Source organism: Micropterus dolomieu, linkage group LG23 (assembly GCF_021292245.1).
Source record: "Micropterus dolomieu isolate WLL.071019.BEF.003 ecotype Adirondacks linkage group LG23, ASM2129224v1, whole genome shotgun sequence".
Taxonomy (NCBI): Eukaryota; Metazoa; Chordata; class Actinopteri; order Centrarchiformes; family Centrarchidae; genus Micropterus; species Micropterus dolomieu.
Genome location: NC_060172.1, coordinates 33,576,972 through 33,597,460, shown reverse-complemented (window position 1 = coordinate 33,597,460; position 20,489 = coordinate 33,576,972). Strand labels below are relative to the sequence as shown.

At 39.1% G+C, this 20,489-nt stretch overlaps 1 protein-coding gene across 1 annotated transcript in view; it reads right to left on the bottom strand.

Annotated features, from left to right (window-relative positions):
* The window catches only part of opcml (opioid binding protein/cell adhesion molecule-like), a 190,943-nt gene that overhangs the window by 43,568 nt on the left and 126,886 nt on the right, over nucleotides 1-20,489 (bottom strand). Inside the window, exon 3 of the mRNA XM_046039789.1 lies at nucleotides 17,675-17,800. Coding sequence (XP_045895745.1) covers nucleotides 17,675-17,800 — 126 coding nt within the window. The remainder of the gene's footprint in view (nucleotides 1-17,674; nucleotides 17,801-20,489) is intronic.

The following is a 20,489-nucleotide window of genomic DNA, read 5'->3' as shown; positions in this document are numbered from 1 at the left end:
ATTCGTTCATCGTGGCTCCGTCTGGCTGGGCAACAGCTGCTCTAGAGCGACGTCAAAATCACATCAATTCCGATCTGAATGTCTGGACTAAGGTTGCATTTAAAAAAATCTGATCTGTATCGGATTTGGACCACATATGAAAGTGGCCCAAATCCGAACTGGAAAAGATCAGATTCCATGTCACTTGCCCTGTTCACACCGTTACGGATTTGGGTCACTTTGGCCTGCAGTTTGAATGTAGCCTTAGTGTTGTGTTAGTCCCACATTGTACAAAGAAGGGGGTGTCTAGCGTTAACTACCTTTCTTTCATTGGGCCAGATGAGGTAATGGCAAATGACCAAACTCTTGTAACTTCAGCCCATTATGCTATGATTTGAATCACAACACAGAGTAACGCAGGGGCTGCTGCAGCACAATTTTGATCAAATGAGAACACAAAGATATACAGTAGGCACTGAGTTCTTTCCAATTTTTACTTTAAGTTTGACTTTAGAACTTGAATATTATAATGATTAGTTTGTTTTTAAAAGAAGGCTTAGAGTTTCTAGGTGGTTGTGATCGCTTCACATTCAACAATATATTGTCTCTTCTGAAGATGAGAAACTGTCTGTCTTTGATCATGTAAGAATGACTGAAAGTCAATTACTGCGAGGATTTCATGCTCAAGGTTAGAAGCTGAATGTCAATGATGTTAGATGAATAAGTGATAATGGCAGTCTATTTAATTCCTTGCAGAATGAGCTTCTGTTCTCTCATCAGTAAGTTTGCATGAAAATGTTTTCATGTTTCAGCTGAATTACAGCCTGGGTGTCATAAAAAGAGAGCATTAGCAGATCTCTCCTCGGATTATAGACCAAACTATTTTCTGATAAAAACTTTAGGAAAAGTACAACACACTGAGTAACTTTAGAATCGTTGATGCAGAGAAATATCCACTTTGATTTGTGCATGCCTCACCAGCGAAAGACAAAGCATTAGTGAAGTGAAACATGCTGTTGTAGATGGGAAACCAGGGCACAAAAGGCATGGTATCCTCTGAATTCCAAAGCAGTGGAGAATCCTAAGAGTATGCAGAGCAACACCGTTTGATTAAAAACGCATCTCAGATGCTGTAACAGGTGTTAAGTTTAATAAAGAATCCTGTGTCCTTCATGCCCACATTTATTGTTATCTCTACCTGGGTTTTCTTACTTCTCAGATGCCTGCAGTTATGTGAGCCAGAGAAGAAAACCTCTAGTGATCCTTGTTGCATGGTATTGGTGGGAGGTTTCCCAGTGGAGGATTAAATATTTGCAGGTCACTACTGTGAAGGCAAATGCTGAAGTACATCCCTAGCAACTTGCATGGTGTGAAATGACCAGCGATTTTCATTCATTAAAGTTGAAAACAATTGCTTGTATAAAATGTAGTTCTATCAGCATCCTTGTTTTCCTAACGCTGTGAAATGGTCGTGCAATTCTGCACAAAATCACTCTGTGTCTCTTTGTCAAGACTTTATTCGCAGCAGAGTTTTGTGAATGTGAGGGCAAAACTGCACATTACATTTCATTTAAAACTGAGCTTCAATAAGCAAACTGCAAAGCTGCTATTGCATCTCATTGAAAAGGTCTTCAAACAACCAAGCACCTCATTGAAATGAATTAAACCTTTCTCCCTCCCTCTGCAAAAAAGCCCTCTGCGACACAGGTATTTCAGCAACTCATTATGTTGATATATAGCAATTAATTAGGAAACATTATTCCTCCTAACCCTCAGTCACAAGATACGATGCCGCTAACCAACCCCTCCCCTCTACCACTCTAGAAAAGAGAAACAGGTGTGAGTACAAATGTCCACCTACTCTGTGTTATTAATGATTTAGTTTCGAGGGGGAAATACTGGCATTGGTTTTGTGATTAATGCTGGAGGACAGGAGAGCAGAAGCCATTCAGTCGGAATGGTCTGCACCTGTCTAAGGCTTTCTGATGGCTTTTACCTACAAAATGCTCTGCATTAGACACCGCTAAGAGCAAATTGGGAGCTCCTCAGTGCACTAATCTTTCCTTTAGCCCCCTGCGCCCCTCTGTTCCTCCTCTGCATTTTTTTCTGTCTATGTCTGTCTCACTCAAGGACTCGCTGCACTCAGACCCTCTCCCTTTTTCCCAACCCTCATCCGTACTTTTTCTGAATGCCTTGCACTTCTTTCACACAGCCTTTTGCGCCTTATGTGGGTGGTGGGGTGAAACAGAAAGTTTGAGTGAGCCCTCTAGGTCCCCTGGAAAGCACACACACACACACACACACACACCTACATCAGCATGCTGTACTCACGCAACCGCATACTACTTTTGCCACCTCTAACAGCCAAACAACACCCACACTCCCACGCTGTGATTTTAGAAGTGCATTTGGCCAATAAATTTGAAAAGAAAGCTTGCTTGGAGACTTCCCAAAAGTACACAGGCCAAAGAACAGGTTATTGGGAATTGCTTTCGTCTAATGTTATATGCTTTATTTTCACTAGCCAGTGTTGTGTTTGGCCTGGCTGGCTAACAATCAGCATCTCTAGACATATTCCCAAAGCTAGACCCTGTCTGATTTATAGTAATTGGCTTACAGTACCATTGATCCCTCTATGGACATGACATTCTTCTGTATGTACTGATTGCTACTGTGGGTTTAACTAAGACTGAAAATTAACATTTTCATGAGGAAATTCACGTCCATCAGCAGGAGCTTGGTTTTTACTCCTCTTGGCCTCTAAGACATGCAGTGTACATATTAATGCCTGGGGTGAGACACAGAGCCACAGCTGTCTAAACTAAAGGCTGAATAATAAAAAAAAGCTTTGCTCAGCACTTAAAATGGGTCACAAACTGTACATTTTCCTTTTTTTGAACATTTAATCCCTGCTGATGAGGGATAGTTGTGCGGTTTAGTTCATCAGTTTTGCTAAACTGAAAACTAAACTAAAAAAAAACGATTCCATTCTTGTCACAAACTTTCTCTTGGGATTAAAGTGTTCATCAAATGTGTTCTATATTTTGTGCATTTATCCTCTTGAGTGTGTTTTTGGGGGTGGTGTTGAGCTGTATCTGGTAATGGGGAACCTGATTCTGAATCCCTATACTGGCTCCAGGGATGCTACAATGTGACCTCAGTGAAGAGCTACCAAGGAAATGAGAATGTGGATATCTTATTGGTAGTAGCATAAGTTTAATTCATACTGATACACTGAATATCTAAAAGAAAAACTAAAAAAGATACATTATATTAAACTTCTATATTTATTTACATTTTAGCACAGGAAGCTATGCTTTCAGGAGACATTTCAAAAGTTTAGATTGATCTTTTTTCCATTGTAAAAATTATTCAGTATTGGAATCCATTCTAACTGCCGAATCCAATCTGACCACAGCTGCTGTGCTCTGTGAAGGACATAAGAGTTGTCTCTATACAGTACAGCCACTTACACCTACAGGTGGTGAGTGTTTGATACTACAAAAGATCAGTTATGGGTGATGTGTCACTTGAAAGTACTTCTTACAGTTTGGAAATTACTTCATGGCCTTGATCTAGATTACATGATTGATTTACTCACAGTTTCTGTGAAAAGGTCACTGCATTTTGATGACCCACTCACATTAATTGCTCCATGTCTAAAATCCGACACTGACGCTGTATTCAGTTCCCATGCCTCCTTCAAATGAACAAAGTAAATTACAATTTCCTTTTACCTAGGGTCTAGTAAAACACCATGCCTATTAATTGTTAATCTCTTTTGCTCATTATATAAAATATCATATTTATAATATTAATCATATTGTATATTGCATTTATATGAAAAGTGCCGTACAATTACAGTTTATACAGTGGAAACCTCTTATAGTGATCATGGTTACAGTCGTCAGTGGCTTATATGGATCAAAAAGCTTGGGACAGAATCATCCCCATGCAAATGCTATTTAGATAATTTGCTTAGTAATCAAGTAGTCCGATTACAGTGTTCATTTTGGGTCTTTTCATGCATGACAAAAATTATATAAATATATATATATTTAATATATTTGTTTACATACCGTGCTACCAGTTGGGCACTGATATCCTCCAGTTTATTTTCAGGCTGTTAAAAATGAAGCAATGCACTGAAACCACCAACAAGCTGTAGCTTACGTTGCCTGCACACTAGAGGATATTTGGAACGACCCCTGGGTCTGATTCGCCCCTTTCACCAATTGCGGGGGCGATCCCGAGCAGGTTGGTCCTGTAGTGTGAGGGGTAAGGTCACCGACTGGATTTGAAGCACGGTGATTTTGACTGATTTGATATATACAATTCGAAATCGGGATGCCTCCGATCAGAAACACCCTCCAGCCAATTAGACTGAGCTGACCGGGAAGCGCCACCAATGTATTGTATATTTGCTTGCGCTATAAAATGTAGAAACCACAAAAAAAACGTAGATTCCCTCTTCTCAGCCATTCGTTGATCGGTTCATGCACAGTTTTATTCTCTTTTTTTGTTTTTTTGGGTGTAAAACACAGCACACAAGTGCTGATGACAACAGTCTGTGTCCATGTTTGTTAATGTCTGAAGTCCCGTTCGATCAGGCAAGATTCTGTGACATCCCAAGTCCCTGAACGCCAAGTGTGTGGTCCTGCGTACTGACTGAACCGTCTGGTGTCTGTGTTCTTAAGATTAAAATAATAAAAATCTGTTAATTCTAATAGACATTCATGTAGACATATATTTATATTTATATCATTCATACCTTGCACTTTGTATAATAATAATCATATTCTATTTAATTACTGCTTAAGCACTTCTGGTTTAATGCTATCTGCATTTCATTGCTTTATACCAGTGACATGCCCAATGACAAGAAAGTTGAATCTAATCTAATCTAATCTAATCTTATGTCTGTGGTATCCCATGTTTTTGAAATTGGTTAAGACTTGAAAATCTCCTAGTGTGCACCAGACATCAGTTGCACTACTGACATTATTGGATTTGTAAAGAGCACATATTGTTTTAGGCTATAGCCTAATTATCATTTGACCTACTGTAAGCGCTATTTTATATACAGCACTGTACAGTAGTGTACAGTGTACAATACATTTTATTAGTACAGTAATTTGATTACATTACTTTATATTCATGTAATACATATCCATCCATCCATCCATCCATCCATCCATCGTCAACCGCTTATCCTGCGTACAGGGTCGCGGGGGGGCTGGAGCCAAGCTGACATCGGGCGCAAGGCGGGGTACACCCTGGACAGGTCGCCAGTCCATCGCAGGTGTAATAAATATACAAATTTCAAATATATCAAGTATGTCTGCAGGAGAAATAAAGGGGGAAAAATCAGTTATAACAATCGTCCTCTTATAGTGATCCATTTGTGCTTGGAAGACATGATAACTATAAGAGGTTTCCACTGTAATTATTATCACCTACATCATCTTGTTATAAGCAATAAAACTTTTAAAATGCACCGGAAGTCTCTCCAAATCCTTTTTTTAAAGAAAAAAAATGTCATGAACATGCATGAGGCAGAGAAATGTTTTAATCATTACAAGATTGATATAGCTCTGTTGTGCGAAGAACAGTCTCAGTGCCAGTGAATTTTTTATTGGATGGCAATCAGGCACCAATTAGTTTGACCCAGTTTTATATGAGATAAGCAGCTTTTTTTTTCTTTTTCTTTTTTGCAGTTACTTCATTTTACTTTCATTTTTTTTCATTAAACCAATGCATAGTGTGATTCATATTTGTAAAGAGAGACAGTATTTGCATCTGAATGCCATGTTGTCCACATTTTTGATGTAATTGGATCTAACTCTTGTCAAAATCGAGCAGTGTAGAAATACGTAACATACATTACTGAATGAAACCACAAATTCATTCCAAAGCAGCCAACCAAAACAGTGAGATCGTGTAAGCCATGCATGTAATGAGCATGGATCTGCTCAAGGCTGGTGCATGGTACATTCATATACCTGGAAGTAACTTGGTGATCTGATTGTGATGGCCAAGTCCAATTTGTAAAACACCATATAATTCACAGCCAAAGTTTTCCTCACAGGTCTTCAGCTTTATTGGCCTTGTCTTTCAATAATGGCTTTGTGAACCCAGGTTTCTGACACAGGTATACTTTGTCTTGATAAAGATCATAGTTTGATTGCAAGCAGTCAATAGAGCTCACACCATCGTGTTGACAATTAAAGGTCTTGAACTCAGAGACTGTAAGCATCCATGACACCTGAAGGTGTCATATAAGTCAAAATAAGTGGTGCTGTAAAGATGTCTTAATCCTACGAGACTGCCTTTACAGCAGCAGGAGGCATACTGATGGCTGAAAGGTGCTTTACAGTGGAGATGATTCTTCACAGAACGCCACACCAGACACTTTCAGGTGTCTTGGGATAGTAAATGTTGTAAATTGGTGCATGCATATGCAGCATGCACCATGCATATGCAGCAGCCTCCTCCAAACTCTGCTATATTTTTGTTTTCTTGTTTAAAAACAACAAATAAACATTACATTAACCAGAAAAGGAATCCAAAAATGGGTTTTGGATTGAAAAAGATCATATTATGCTCATTTTCAGGTTCATCATTTTATTTAGGGGTTGTACCAGAACAGGTTTACATGTTTAATTTTCAAAAAACACCATATTTTTGTCACAGGCCTACTGCACATTGCTGCAGCTCCTCTTTTCACCCTGTGTGTTGAACGCTTTGTTTTAGCTATGGAATGATGCATCTTACCTCTACATGATCTTTGTTGGGAGTTGCACATGCGCAGTTCCTAGTTAAGGACTACTAACCAATCAGCAGCAGAGTCGGGTGGGTCGTGAGAAGCCGGTAAACTCGTACATTTTCTTTAGTTACTAGTGAATTCATTAATGACTAGAAAGAATTAAAATGTTACTAGTAACTATTCGAATAGTTACTAGTAGGCCTAATTAATAGGTATATCTGAACTGCAGAGCCCATTCATTTCAATGGCAAAAATCTGCAATTACTTACTAGTAACAAAGCACAAGTAAAGGAATAGTTACTAGTAATTTAAAAATAGTTACTGGTAACTAATCAATTGTTACTAGTAAAATGGGACTAGTTACTGGTAACTAATGGAATAGTTAGTAAAAGTAACTAATAAATAAGTACTAGTAGCTTTTAAATAGTGAGAGAGAAGCAGCAGGCGGACGTCTTGTCACTTTATGCTGCAGCCCAGCATTTTTCCACCAGTGTTTTTGAGGGCGTGTCGGACTAGTCGCTAGCCGAGCATTATGACGTGCATTTCCCTGTGACATCACAGAGAACAAAAGAAATAGGCTGGACTACAAACGAGCTGTTTTCAGGCAATTCAGAGCAGTGTTTTCTGTGGGAGAGGGGAACCACTGGGGTGGGCTTTTTCACTTTGCAAACCTATTACATGTACAAAAAGGTATATAACTCAATAAAGGAGAGGGGAAAAGCCAAAACCACCTCTTGAAGAGTAGCAGAAGTTGAGATCCACCCAGCCAGATCAACCAGACCAGGCACCACTGCGGGTGCTGTGATTGCCCCAGGAGAAGAGGAGAGACAGCTGGGATAGGAGCCATTCTGGCTTGGACTTAAGGCTGCTCCTGGCTAAAGCTTGGTCTGCATGAAATGACACAGGTTGGCCAAGCAACGGGAAATCAGAGACTTTTGTGCCCACATCTTTACAGAGACAAGCACTCGCTGGGCAGACGGTGCTCAGAGCTGACTTAGGCTGTATGAGAGGAAGTGGATTCTGTGTTTTACATAATGTTTGATGTTTATCCTTGATTCTTGAAATTGTATATACTGTAAATTCCTAATTGGATCCTTTTGGACAAATCCACTCTTTCAGCAAGTAAGAAATATACTTGAAATTAAGATAAAATCATAAAACTCAAGGTTATGGCCATGTTTTCAAGGCTAAAATACATAAATAATAATGCTGAAATATATGAAAGATTTGAGCATTAAACACTTTGGGATGACACAATTTCCAGTTTGGAAAACCGTGTGAAATCCTGTGAAACTGAAACTAACAACACACTTGTGATCACGCATAAATCTCACCACAAATCCACACAACAATTAACTTCAGCAGCTCCGATAAAGCGCAGCTCACAGTCCCAAACAGAGCAAGTTTGCGTCTCAATTTTTAGATGTTTATATTGCAAAACTCTACCAGCTACAATCCCGCTCTGTCACAACTGCCGGCAAGTCACAGTGCGAGATTACTATCACGGCGCATGCCTGTGTCGCATCAGCTGGGCGGATTTTATTCTCTTCGCAAGTTTACGTTATCAGTTCGTTATCACTGCATGAGAAAATTTGTTTCCTTTGCCTTTTTGTTTTTGTTTTTAATTTCATGCTCTCTATGTGTTTTTATTTTTTGGCACTTACCTGTTTTATCATTTAGCACTTTGGGATTTGCTTAAATATAAAGTGCATTACAAATTAAATGTATTATCATTATTATTAGTGTGTGGCTTGACAGCATGTGAAAAATGTCAATTTTAACCTGACAATAAATAAAGAGATGTATATGCATTTTCATCTTGTGTTCTTTCCACTTGCATCTCTAAACCATCACGAACCAATGAAAACAAGATGCAGAGTTTCTGAAAACCCCCACAGAGGCCTTTGTTATGAATTGACTTGAAGTCAGTGATCGTGAGATTTAAAGTGTTTTCTCCACGGGGAACAAACACATGAGGGTTTTCCTCCAGCACTCTGGCTGGCATGCCTTTATTGTTGCCTTTCATCTTTGATCTTTTATTTTATGATTGTTCTGAAAGTACAATGTGTAATTGTGGACAACTCACACCCTATTGATTGAGGGACTACTATTGCTTGCTGAGAATCCTTGTTTGATGTACAAAAGCAAAGCAATATACGCTGCTTGCATTGTGAGGAATTGCCTGATAAGATACTGGGCTGTAAAGATTTAAATTAAATTTAGTTAAAGTTGAAAATAAAGGTGGTACACCCTATTTCTACACAGAGAGGAGTTCAGCAGAGTATGGCTCTATACCCTTGATAACACTGTCCTTCCTCTGAACAGTGTCATGCTTGCAAGATAAGTGATAAGTCCAGTAAAACTGCTTATTGTGTACGCCATCACCTCTATAGCAGAGTCTAACCCCACCAAAGCACTATTAATAAAATCCTGCCCCCCTCACTTTTCTAAATCCTCTTTTTGTTTTTATCTCTGAACATTGTCATCTCGCTTTCCAGTCCCCATAGTCAAAGTGACAGAAGAGAAGAGCTGGAAAACCCCTCATCTGAGTTACCTTCAGCTATGACGGTTTTTAAAGCAATGAGATAATGAGCAGCATCAAGTGCTTTACTGGCTCTTTTTGCCTCGAGTGTCGCCTCTCAGGCTACTTACATGCTGCCCTGTCTGACTGGTGAAGGTTGATGGGGTGTATTCAGCATGAAAAAAGGGCACCTGCAGACAATACTCATGGCTGAAAAGAGTAGTCTAAGCCCAACTACATTTTCAGGTGAAAAACAATACTTTGATCTATATTTTATTTTACAGTTAATAAATTCATAAATACACTCACATATATACATGAAACAATAAGAAGCAGCTCTTGCACCATTCTCAAGAGCCAACCAAGGTCTTCACAACATTCTAAAAGTGAACTTTTGCACAAATAACCCACCCCATCATCTACCTCAAACTTTTTGTGATGGTATACTTCAACCTTTACTGAGAGAGGACATGACTTTATCATCATTACTACTTCTGCAAATCCTACATAGGCTTGCTTTAAGTCTTGTGCCTTGTAATACATACAGTACAGTAATCAGCATTGAGTATTGCCAATCAAAACTCATTATTGACTAATATTAGTCTCTACATCATTACCTCCTAAAGTATATCTAGTTTCATGGCTAAAAATCATAGAGTGTCAGTCCGTATGTGATTTAACCCCAAATATTGATGGTCATAAGCTGCTTGTCCAAGCTGGTAAATTAAAGAGTTAAAAGGGATGAACAAGACACTCACCTGGGTGAAGTTCCACCCCAAGATCCCAAAACATATTTATGTTACAACAATCATTATGAAAGCTTCCCAAACTGATTGCCAAATGAAGGCCTGCATATACATCGATAGACAAAAGTAAAACACTAACACAGCAAATTATCATAAATTGTTGTGTGTCATTTCTCTAAAGCAGTAATTGGCTCAGTGTCAAATTAAAGTGTAAAATGAAATCCTTTTCTGTATGTTTCAGATGAAGGCACTGGCAAACTTGTATATCTGATTTCTGGAAAAATATGGTTTTACTATGGCTCTCAGATTAAGTAATTATTAGCTTGCAGAATACAGTGGCTTCCCATACATGTATGAGATTTATACTTTTTGCTTTACCCTCTAACAGGGATGTACTGGCTTGGCCACTCACTGTAATTTGTATGCACGTGTTTGACCAATTAGGATGAGACTTTTCCATTCTCTGGCCCTTCGCCCTGTGTCTGCCATGTTCTCATAAGTTGACAATTTTCTTGTTGAGGTGGTTGCTGTTGAAGGGCATGAGGACGGTGGGTGGGGAGTTGAGGGTATGGCTTGATTTGAATATCACAACCTGCCTTGGATTAAGAATTAATTATGCCCTTACCTACAGGGAGACTGTTGCACAGGACAGTACATGGAAATTTAAAGTATATTTTAAGTTACACTTTCTGGACTGGACTGCACTCCCTAATAATACCTACATTCAGGTATCTGCTGATACTAATTACTGATCTGATCCACTGATATCTTTTCCAAAATTTTAAATCTGTACCTCACTGCATGGAGCTCAGTGAGATAAACACTATTATGCACCAGGGTGCATCAGTGAATTTTATCAAGACATCTACAAAGAAACTACAATTTAATATGGATCAGTAGAGTCTAGCTGATCTGCGTAATATGCTCAGTATCAGGGCTGATACTGATCTGGCGGATTGGATCGTTGCATCCCTACTGATTGCCGGGCCTTCAGCTGCAAGAAATGAACCTATCCACCATAACAAATTTGGTTTTGATTACTGCTCATGCTGTCTTGGCACATGTGTGATCAGACAGCCCAACACTACTGACGGGGCATGACAGCCCATCAATATGAAAAGGTAAAAACCCACAATGCTAAGATACACTCATGTGGATCTTTGTTTTGTCTTCCCACAAGAGCATCAATGGCATCAGGTTAGTGCATAGCAAGTTGTCATACAGGAAACATCCTCACTCTGTACTTGGCGAACAGGAGGATAGTGTAGCTCATTCGACAACAAAATGAAGAGAGGCGGCAAGGTTTTTCCTTGAACGGTTACTCTTTCCACTGCATTTCCGTTCTCATAGTGCTGCCAGGCCTGTCGTCTGCTTTAGATTGATGAACAGCGGGCTAACTGCCTTGAGGCTCTATACTGTACATGGTTGGATGTATCAGTGGATTGCTACAGCCAACTAAGCAAAGGCTGTTGAAATGAGGCATGTTTTCTATCCAGGCAGCCTCCACTGTTGATGTCTGAGGTGTTATAATGTTATTATTGTGGACTGACAGGACAGAGTGGAAGCCTCCTCCATTGCTTGAATGTTCTTCTCTGAAGACGTGGTGAAGTGCTACAGTAGCAACACAAAAGAAATTAACTACTGGGGTATTTGCCAGGAACCATGATAGGTTACACTTGTTTTGCCAGAGATATTGTACAATGTCAACAGTCCAATCAATGTGGACAATGGTAATCAATGTTTTATTTGTGGCTGGTAGTGCCTTACAGCTGCACATGTCTGCAGTAACACTGGGTCAGCTTCATCTGACTGAGCTCACCTTCTTTGTCAGCATCAGTACCAGGGCACAATGTGGAATGTCACTGAGAACAAGTAGCCTTATTTGTCCACTGCTGTCCTCATATATTTAGCCATGCAAAAAAAACCAGAGCTTTTTTGCGAAACTTCTTTCTCTGAAAACTTTAGCTTTGACTGTCAGACATGAGACATCTATAGAGGATCTCCATCCATGCAAACATCCTACATGTAATTTGGACAAGAAGACTGTCCGACACCCTGAGAGATGCCTGTCTACATGATCTGGTCTGAGTGGTGCTGCTGCAAACCTTCATGTTGCCGTTCGAGGTAAAGCATTGCATCATTTGGCTTTTTCCTGCAGGCCACTTACATACGCAGCATGTGTGGACACAGGAGTCACAACATCTTACTGGGAATTAGGTCTCTTTCATGACCTAGTTCTGATGGCACAGTGGAGAGAGCATGGAAATGCAAAGGTACCTTAGACTACCCTGTTTATGTTTTAAGTTTGCCTCACAAGCTGTAACTAGCAAGGAAAGTGAGAATAGGGGGCTAACCATTGGCACTACAATAAACTGTACAATCTCACGAGTAAATACTGTTACTATTTAAAACATGTTGATGTCTCCAACACATTGCATAATACTCAAAGCAACAAAGAAACTATGGTCATCTTTCTTTCTGGGAGCACTTGTAAACAAATCCAAGGCTACAGTCTCACATATAGACCTGACAACTGCACACCACCCCTTCCATGTACACGCGTCAGAAAAGGGGAGTCAGTAAATCAAAGACAATCATTATCATCATTTCCTGTGCACACTGTGCACTATGTTAGGCTACACCTGTTATTTTATCCATTTTTTTTAGTTGTCTGTGTGTTTCTCTGGGTCTTGTCATTGTAATGAACTGTTTTTTCTTCTAAAAACTGCTTCTTCTAGCTCCAAAACTCTTAATAGAGGATTGTATTTATGCATTGATATTGAGATATTGACTCAGTCTCTTTGAAACAGACTAGAAAGGACCATAAATCACGACTACTCCAATTTTGATAAATATTGGAACTTGCAATCAAACGGGAATGTGTTTTCTACTCCCCATCTAAAAAGGCTGAATACATGGAAGGCTTTGTTTCCAGCGTGGGAGGCACGTTGCAAATTGTCATGAAATGTAATTTTTCTAAGGATCATTCCTCTTCCATTTTTTTTGTGAGAAACACCTGCACACATGCTTTTTCTTCTCCCCGTGATAACTGCTTCACCGGTGTCAGCAGGCAATGCCGGAGAATTATTATTCTTATTGGAAGGCAAAATCGCTGCGAATGGTGTGCCATTCATTTCTGCTGTATAACACTGTGAATAGTACTCATCAGGAGACTAATCGCAAGATGACAACATCTGTCTGTTCTGTCAATCACGCTCAACGCTGCCATTTTTTCATACTATTGCCCTTCAGATGTTACATAAGATTTTTGCCTCATAATGTCTTCTGGATCTAATCTGAAACTCTGAAAATATGAATATATGAAAAATAGTGTTGCACTTGCAGTTTGAAGTTGGAAAGGAGCAACCTTGTTGTTTTGCAAAATATTTTTTTCATGAAACATAATTGCTGCCTGCAATATGTTTCTTTTTCCAGGAAAGGAAATGCTACATTTTTGTACCACATGCAAGCTGAAGGGAGGCACTTGTGGTTGAGAAAGCACTGAGCTTTGAGACTTGGGTTCACATCCTGCGACCTTGTGTGGTAAAGTTAAGGCAACAAAAGGTTAGGGAAAGATCAGCGTTTTGGTGAAATGTCATTAAACACATCCAGTCCCGCTTCACTGTTGACCTTTTCAAAATTGGACCAAGATGACGATCTTTCCCTAACTTTAACCAAGTGAATGTTGTAAGGAGAACAAATTAAAATAGATTTTCAGTGAACATTCTGCAAACACAATCAGCACAAACATTTTGTGGCGTGGTAGATATGTTCATTAACACTGCACATCACACGGCACTCTGTTGCATTGAGTTAAATGCAAATGTCAGCAAGCTAGCATTGCTCACAATGACAATGCTAACATGTTTATGTTTAGCGGGTATTGTGTTTACTATGTTACCATATTTGATGTGATTTGTGAATGTCAGTGATGGTGGTATTGATGGAAGTCAGGACACTTCAATTTGGACCAAATTGCCCTCCGTAATGCAAAAACATTCATTCAATTCATCTTTATTGTCCCCAGAGGACAATTCTGATGCAACATGTTTCTACAAATAAATTTGATATTTCAAATTAGTAATATACAAACATGATTTCAAAGATGCAGGATTGAAAGAACAGCTTGTATTCCCTTAACATAGAACCATGAAAATCACTAAAGTCGTAGTTACATGGTTGTCACAGAACACAGTGTTGGTTGTTTCTGTTGTGACACCGCATATAAGAACTGCTCACTGAAGAAGGATAGCACACATTACAGCAATCTTTCAACCTGTAGTAATTTGAAAAGGAAAGGCACAAATTGTCATCTGAGAGGGGGTACGGTCACAAGCTATCCACTTTAATGAGTCTTAAGGGTCAAAGGGATCCATACTGCATTGTCCACTAAATAAACTGTTTTCCCCCATCCATATATCTTCTAATCTTTTAGTGGCGAGCAGCCAGAGATTCAGTGGACACTGCTGAATAGTTTATGTGGTGCCCACTGAGATTAAATGGGGACTGAGTCTTGCAGTGCACAAAATAAAGGTGAGACATAAACTGATATTAAGTAAACGACCATAGAGGCTAAGCTACTATTTATGGACTGCTACTGTCCGCACAACTGTTACTTATCTGTATTGGAGGATGTATTGGCACATACTCTAAAGGTTTCAGAGTGTTCCTTCATTCAACAGGGAATCTGACAATAACCCAGTGTGTCTTTACTTTTTTCCCACTATTTACTGTTTCAGGCTCAAATTATGCAGTATGACATTAATATTATTAAGTAATATTTTCCATATTTCCTCTATATTCTCCAGAGCCAGTTTTCTCATGTCTCTTGTCATTTTTCTAGTGAAAGGTGAGGCATCTCTCTGCATCATCAGCTTCTACAGTACATTTGCTCATGTTCCTAACACCACATGAGTGTGAAATTTTTAAATTATATGCCATGGAAAAAACAACTATCAAATGGCAAGGTGGCCACATTGCAGATTTGAGACTTTCTAGAAATGCGGTTTAAGTGAGGGAGAAGGCTGCTCACTTTAGTGCTGTACTAACAGACACAAACACTATCCTCTGAGGAAACAGTCCATTATCGCTGGTGACAAACATGAAAAGCAAACGCTGAGAAGCTCGTAGGGGAAAATGCCACTCTGCAGGAAAATCATTTAAGATTCTGACTGCCAGAGAGAATTTCTTTGGCTGCCCAAACATCTCCCCACATAGTCTCTCTTTTCATTAGTGCAACTCCGAGAAATGTCAAGTAAGATAACCCATTATCTTCTCTGTTGAAAATAACACATACACACACATAAACACAGCATACCAGGCTCCCTGGCTACGGATGCCTGTATATTACTTTTCAAGTGTGATTCCATTGCTTTTTTTGCCACTACTCTCGCGGCTGTGTATCAGTTCGGGGTTGGTAGAGAGAAGTGACTTTTTGTCTTTCGAGTAGTGGGGCAATTTTAAACCACATGACAACCTGGTGACAAATGATCTATCTATCTTGTAAAACAGAGAAGAAATATTTTGTTGATAGTGTCAATAATTAAATCATATGGTTTGTGTTACTTTCAAAACGTCTATGCTCCAGTTTCTCCTCTCCTTTCCTCACTTTGTGAACAAATTCTGAGTGAAGCTGAGTTTGCAGTGAAAAAGAGAATATCAGCAATAAATGTGCATTACGTAATGTGACTTTTATCAGCCTCTATTTGCGACACGCTAATAGAGGCTGTAGCTTACATTGGACAGAAATTTAATAATATTATGGGGGTAATAGCTTTAAAGTGCTAAACAAGTGCAAAATTCTATGTTCATGAAAAACATCAAATTTAACTCAGATCTCAGAGGAATGGTACCAAGTACACAGTCAGTGTAAATGGCACCATCTGACTGGTGGTTTTGTGACAATCATTAAAGTTCTCCCTTTAGAACAGTTTGTGGGGCTATCATGATATTCAGAGTAAATATTGGGTGAATGCAGGGATAGAAATGTTGTGGAGGGTTGAGGTGGTGGAGGACCACTGGGCTGTGAGAACCAGATTCTGCTGGCTCTAGATAACGGGGAGGGAGAGAAGAACAGCTGGGCTGTAAGCATTCATGTCATGTTGGAGGCTGAACATCTGATCCTATAGAGAAGCAGCGCATGACTCACACTGCTGAATGCTCAGTGGGAAGCGCGGAGCCGACACAATTAGAACACAGAACACACATGCGAGCACACACATACAGAGCTTCTTTCCTCCCCTTCAGGCTGTGAGGTGGCAGCACAACAAAACCGACCAAACTAGCTGTGGCCTCCAGCCAAATCATGGTTGATTGGAGTTGGGTCCTGTCAGACCACAGGTTGTACAGCTTCAACCCCTCCAATCCACCAAGTTGAAAAGAAAACAAGGCCTCAGTCAATAGATTAAAGCCAGGCATTATTCATTTTAAATCCTCTCATCGCTACTGGGTATTTTAACTCAAAAGCTACAGATTCATATCTCGCTGGAGGTAAATGGCTGTTCTGTATGTAGGCGAAAATTCATGCAAAGCCAGTGTTGGAGGTGTGTGTTGTGTGGGTATGTCAACATCAGGCCATGTGTGTAGGAGGGGTGGTTCAGTCAACTTTACACTGAGGTAATGCAGTTGCAGCTTTGCCTGACAGGTCTGTTTTGTCAAATTTGATGATGAAAACTTTCTGATAAGTCCACATCACAGAGTTCAGGCAAGGCTTGCATAAACAGATGACATAATAATGCACAAAATAAGATATTTGTTTAGAATCAGAAAATAAACCTCATCATTTTGCATTAACATCTGATTCTTTACTTTGTCCCAAATGCAAGCTGCACTTGTGAACTTTGGCACAATTGTGGCTCCAAATAGTAACCAAAGATGTTTTTGCTCTGCAGAGTAATCCTATTTCCTGTAACTAAGGCCCCATCTACACTACTCCATTTTAGTTTAAAAACGGAGAATTCAAATGAAAATGATCTCCGTGAACACACCAGCGTTGATCTCAGTCTGAAAACGCACATCTAGTGGCCGTTCACATACACTGGGCATGCACTTGCCGGTGTAAACATGAAGCAGATAGTCTATTCTGTAGTTACAGAAGATTAAAGTACTGCAGACAAAGAACCACACCAGAGCTGGGACTGTTACTGAAAGTAACACAGGAGTTAAAAGCGGCTGTGGTGGCGGAAAACAGACTGGGAGTCATCGCAAATTAAATACGCCGACATGCACAGCACAAGTGTAGGCTGTACTTTTTATTTGCACGGTACAAAATATTTTAATATTATAACAGGGTATTAATAACAATTCCCTGTCAAAAAATCATGTTTCTACTTCACATGACTTATGAAACCAAATCAGAGAACCAAACATGAGTGTCTGCGTCATCATTTCTAAAGTCCTCAGTTTTTTACCCGTCTGCACTAAAATGCTCTCCTGAGTTTTAAAATGAACGGGTTGGCAGCGTTTTCAAACTTCTCCATTTTAGGTCTTTGATTTCGCTTAATTTCCAGTTTAAAAATCCATTGGATTTTGCACTTAATCTTAATTTTTACTTGTATAAACCAAAACACCAGACTGTCTGGACGGGACACTCTTCCTCCATTACAATATACAATGAATTTTACATAAAAGACAAGCTTAAGACCAAAAAAATTAAAAACTTACCTCTTGGTGAATGATGCTTCCATATGATGTTTGCCTCAGGTCGACCGACCGCCAGGCAAATAAGATTGACGTTGCTGCCCTCGTTCACTGTGATGTCCTTCGATATGTTAGTGATCCTGGCGGGTACTGAGGAGAGAAAAAAATCATGATTGATGTTTTTAGCTTAATTAACGACATGTGAGCAAAGGGCTTGCTATGCCACGTGATCAGAACAGTGATGAGGTTAAAAATAATTCTGGGTTGGGGACTCAATTAGCATGAAATTAGCTGAGAAATTTGACAATTCTCTGGCTTGCTGTGTTACACATGATTGATTTTCTTCAACATGTATCTTTGCCACACTGCTCATTAGACAAGCATCAGACTGATTTGGAGTAAGACATAATTTCATCTCTCTGACTGGACCAGCTTGATCTGTGTGTGTAAGTGTGTTTGTGTGTGTGTGTCTGGGCTCTTGATTAAGTGTACCCTGTGAGATTGTAGCTTCAAATCAGAAGTTATCCTTCTTCACTGTAATTTAACTCAGTCTTGGCGACTTGAACTTCAAGATCATTAGTGCAACAGACAAGGCAGATTTTCATTGGGGAAAATTCAAATATCCTTTTCAGTCTAGTTTAATATCATATTTTATTGAAGACAATTTAGCTTCAGACAACCTTAGTCTGTCCCTTTGGCCTGAGAAATGGTAGGGATGTTAACAGTAGAACCAACCAGGAATTGTTAGGAATTGTAGTTGCATTTACAATTACAGGAAATTAAGGCAACAAGACTACAACACTGGCCACATAACATACAGCATTTTACCATAGTCTGTTTCACATGGTAAAGACATCTACTACTTCATGCACTACTCTGGCAGGTGCTGAACAGAACAACTAAATATTCCAGGGTGAACTGAATGTTACATTTTGACCAACATGGTAGGGTGGTCTGTAAGTTTACTTCTACTTTTCCATAATACATAATGAATAAATGTCACATTGAGCTTAATTTGAGGCATCAATGTGAAATTTCACAGCAGTTGTCATTGTTCCCTACAGGACTAATAAGTTAGTGTTCTCTTGCTGTCAATTTTTCACATAACTCTCTAATTATACTTATCTGTAGATTTCCCTCAGTGTGATTTACATAATTAATCTGCTTTAAAATCCTTTAAACATACTGTATATATGATTAAACACGTATAGAAAAAAATACGGTGAAAATTTTTTTTACATTTTCAATATTAATAAAAAAGTAAGGTATAACATTAAATTTTTCATTTAGCTGACGCTTTTATCCAAAGCGACTTACAATTGCTTTATATGTCAGAGGTCGCACTCCTCTAGAGCAAATAGGGGTTAAGTGTCTTCCTCAGGGACACGTTGGTGGACGTGTCAGAGTGGAACGGAGAATAGAACCCGGGTCACCAAAGGCATGTGTGTTATCCACTGCATCATCGCCACCCCCATGGTTATGATATATGTGGTCTGTGCCAAGGGATGAGAGCTGGAGTGATACTGCTACTTTGCATCCATTGACATTTGAATTTAGAGATTCAGTTAGCATGCAATACTAAAGCTAGCTCAGCTGGTTCATTTTGGACACTGTTTGTAGCCTGATTCTATAAATGCCACCCAAAAACTTGCTATTGACATGGAGCCTAGTTTATAACATCTTTATAACTACTAATATGATTTAGGTTAACAAATTAAGCCTTATTCCAAGATTTATACATTTTTACATTTGTTAGCTGTATCAATAACAGATTTTTTTTTTTAGCAACAATTTAATGAAGTATGTAGTCCCACTTCAGGAAATTACTTGCAAGTATTGCACCCTTTCTTTTCTGAAATGTACACATTAAATCTAGGTTAGGTAATGTATTTCAAAAGCAAATAAATCAAATGCTCTGAAAAAAATAATTTGTGGCTGTTGCAGGCCTGTAATTAAATGAAACAATTGCACACTCTGCCCGTGCACTCATTGTGCATGAACATGTGTTGTGGGGGAGTGGCTTTGGAGGGAGACCTAAAGAGAGGGGTGGGATGGAGCCTTGTTTTAAGGATGTACCCATTCAGAAAACTGGATTATACAAACAGACCTGATAACAAAATTACCTGTATTATTAGAAGGACAATTATACTCAACACTCATTCCATAAAAATACAAATATCAGTGCAGGGTTTAACACATGCTGGCTGACTATATTGTCTTCATTCCAACCAATTAACCTGCTAAATTGACACAAATATATGGTTTTAGAATTAACATCTATATATTCATGTGTTGTACTGTACATTTGGTGGATGTAAGTACACACACACACACACACACACACACACACACACAATGTACAGTATACCAAACGGGGAACTGGTATTCTGGGTTTAAAGAATCACTTTTTTCCAGTGATGACAGAAATTAACTTATTAAGGCAGGAAAAACAAGATTTTTATGGGGTATTAAATTCCTCTAGATATTTGCCTTGTCTTCCTTTCTTTCCTTCTATGTAGTTAGTACTAATTATTACCTGCAGACCCATTGGCTATGTTTAGTATACCAGAGTACAAACCACAAAAAGTAACATGCCATTACAAAGCAAGATCTAATTTAAAAATTTAGGCCTTGTTGTCTCCCTTTTTGCAAACTCTCAGCACGTTTAGTACATGAATAGTCAATAGGAAGTTTCCAAATACAAAATGTTCACTTTGGAAAAGTGCAGTGCACTGCTTCTTTTCAGGCAAAGTTGTAAAAGTTCACAAAAGTTTAACAGTTTAGCACATGATGTGGCACATAGCTTTTTGTTGGTTTACTACAAGGAGCGACTGATATT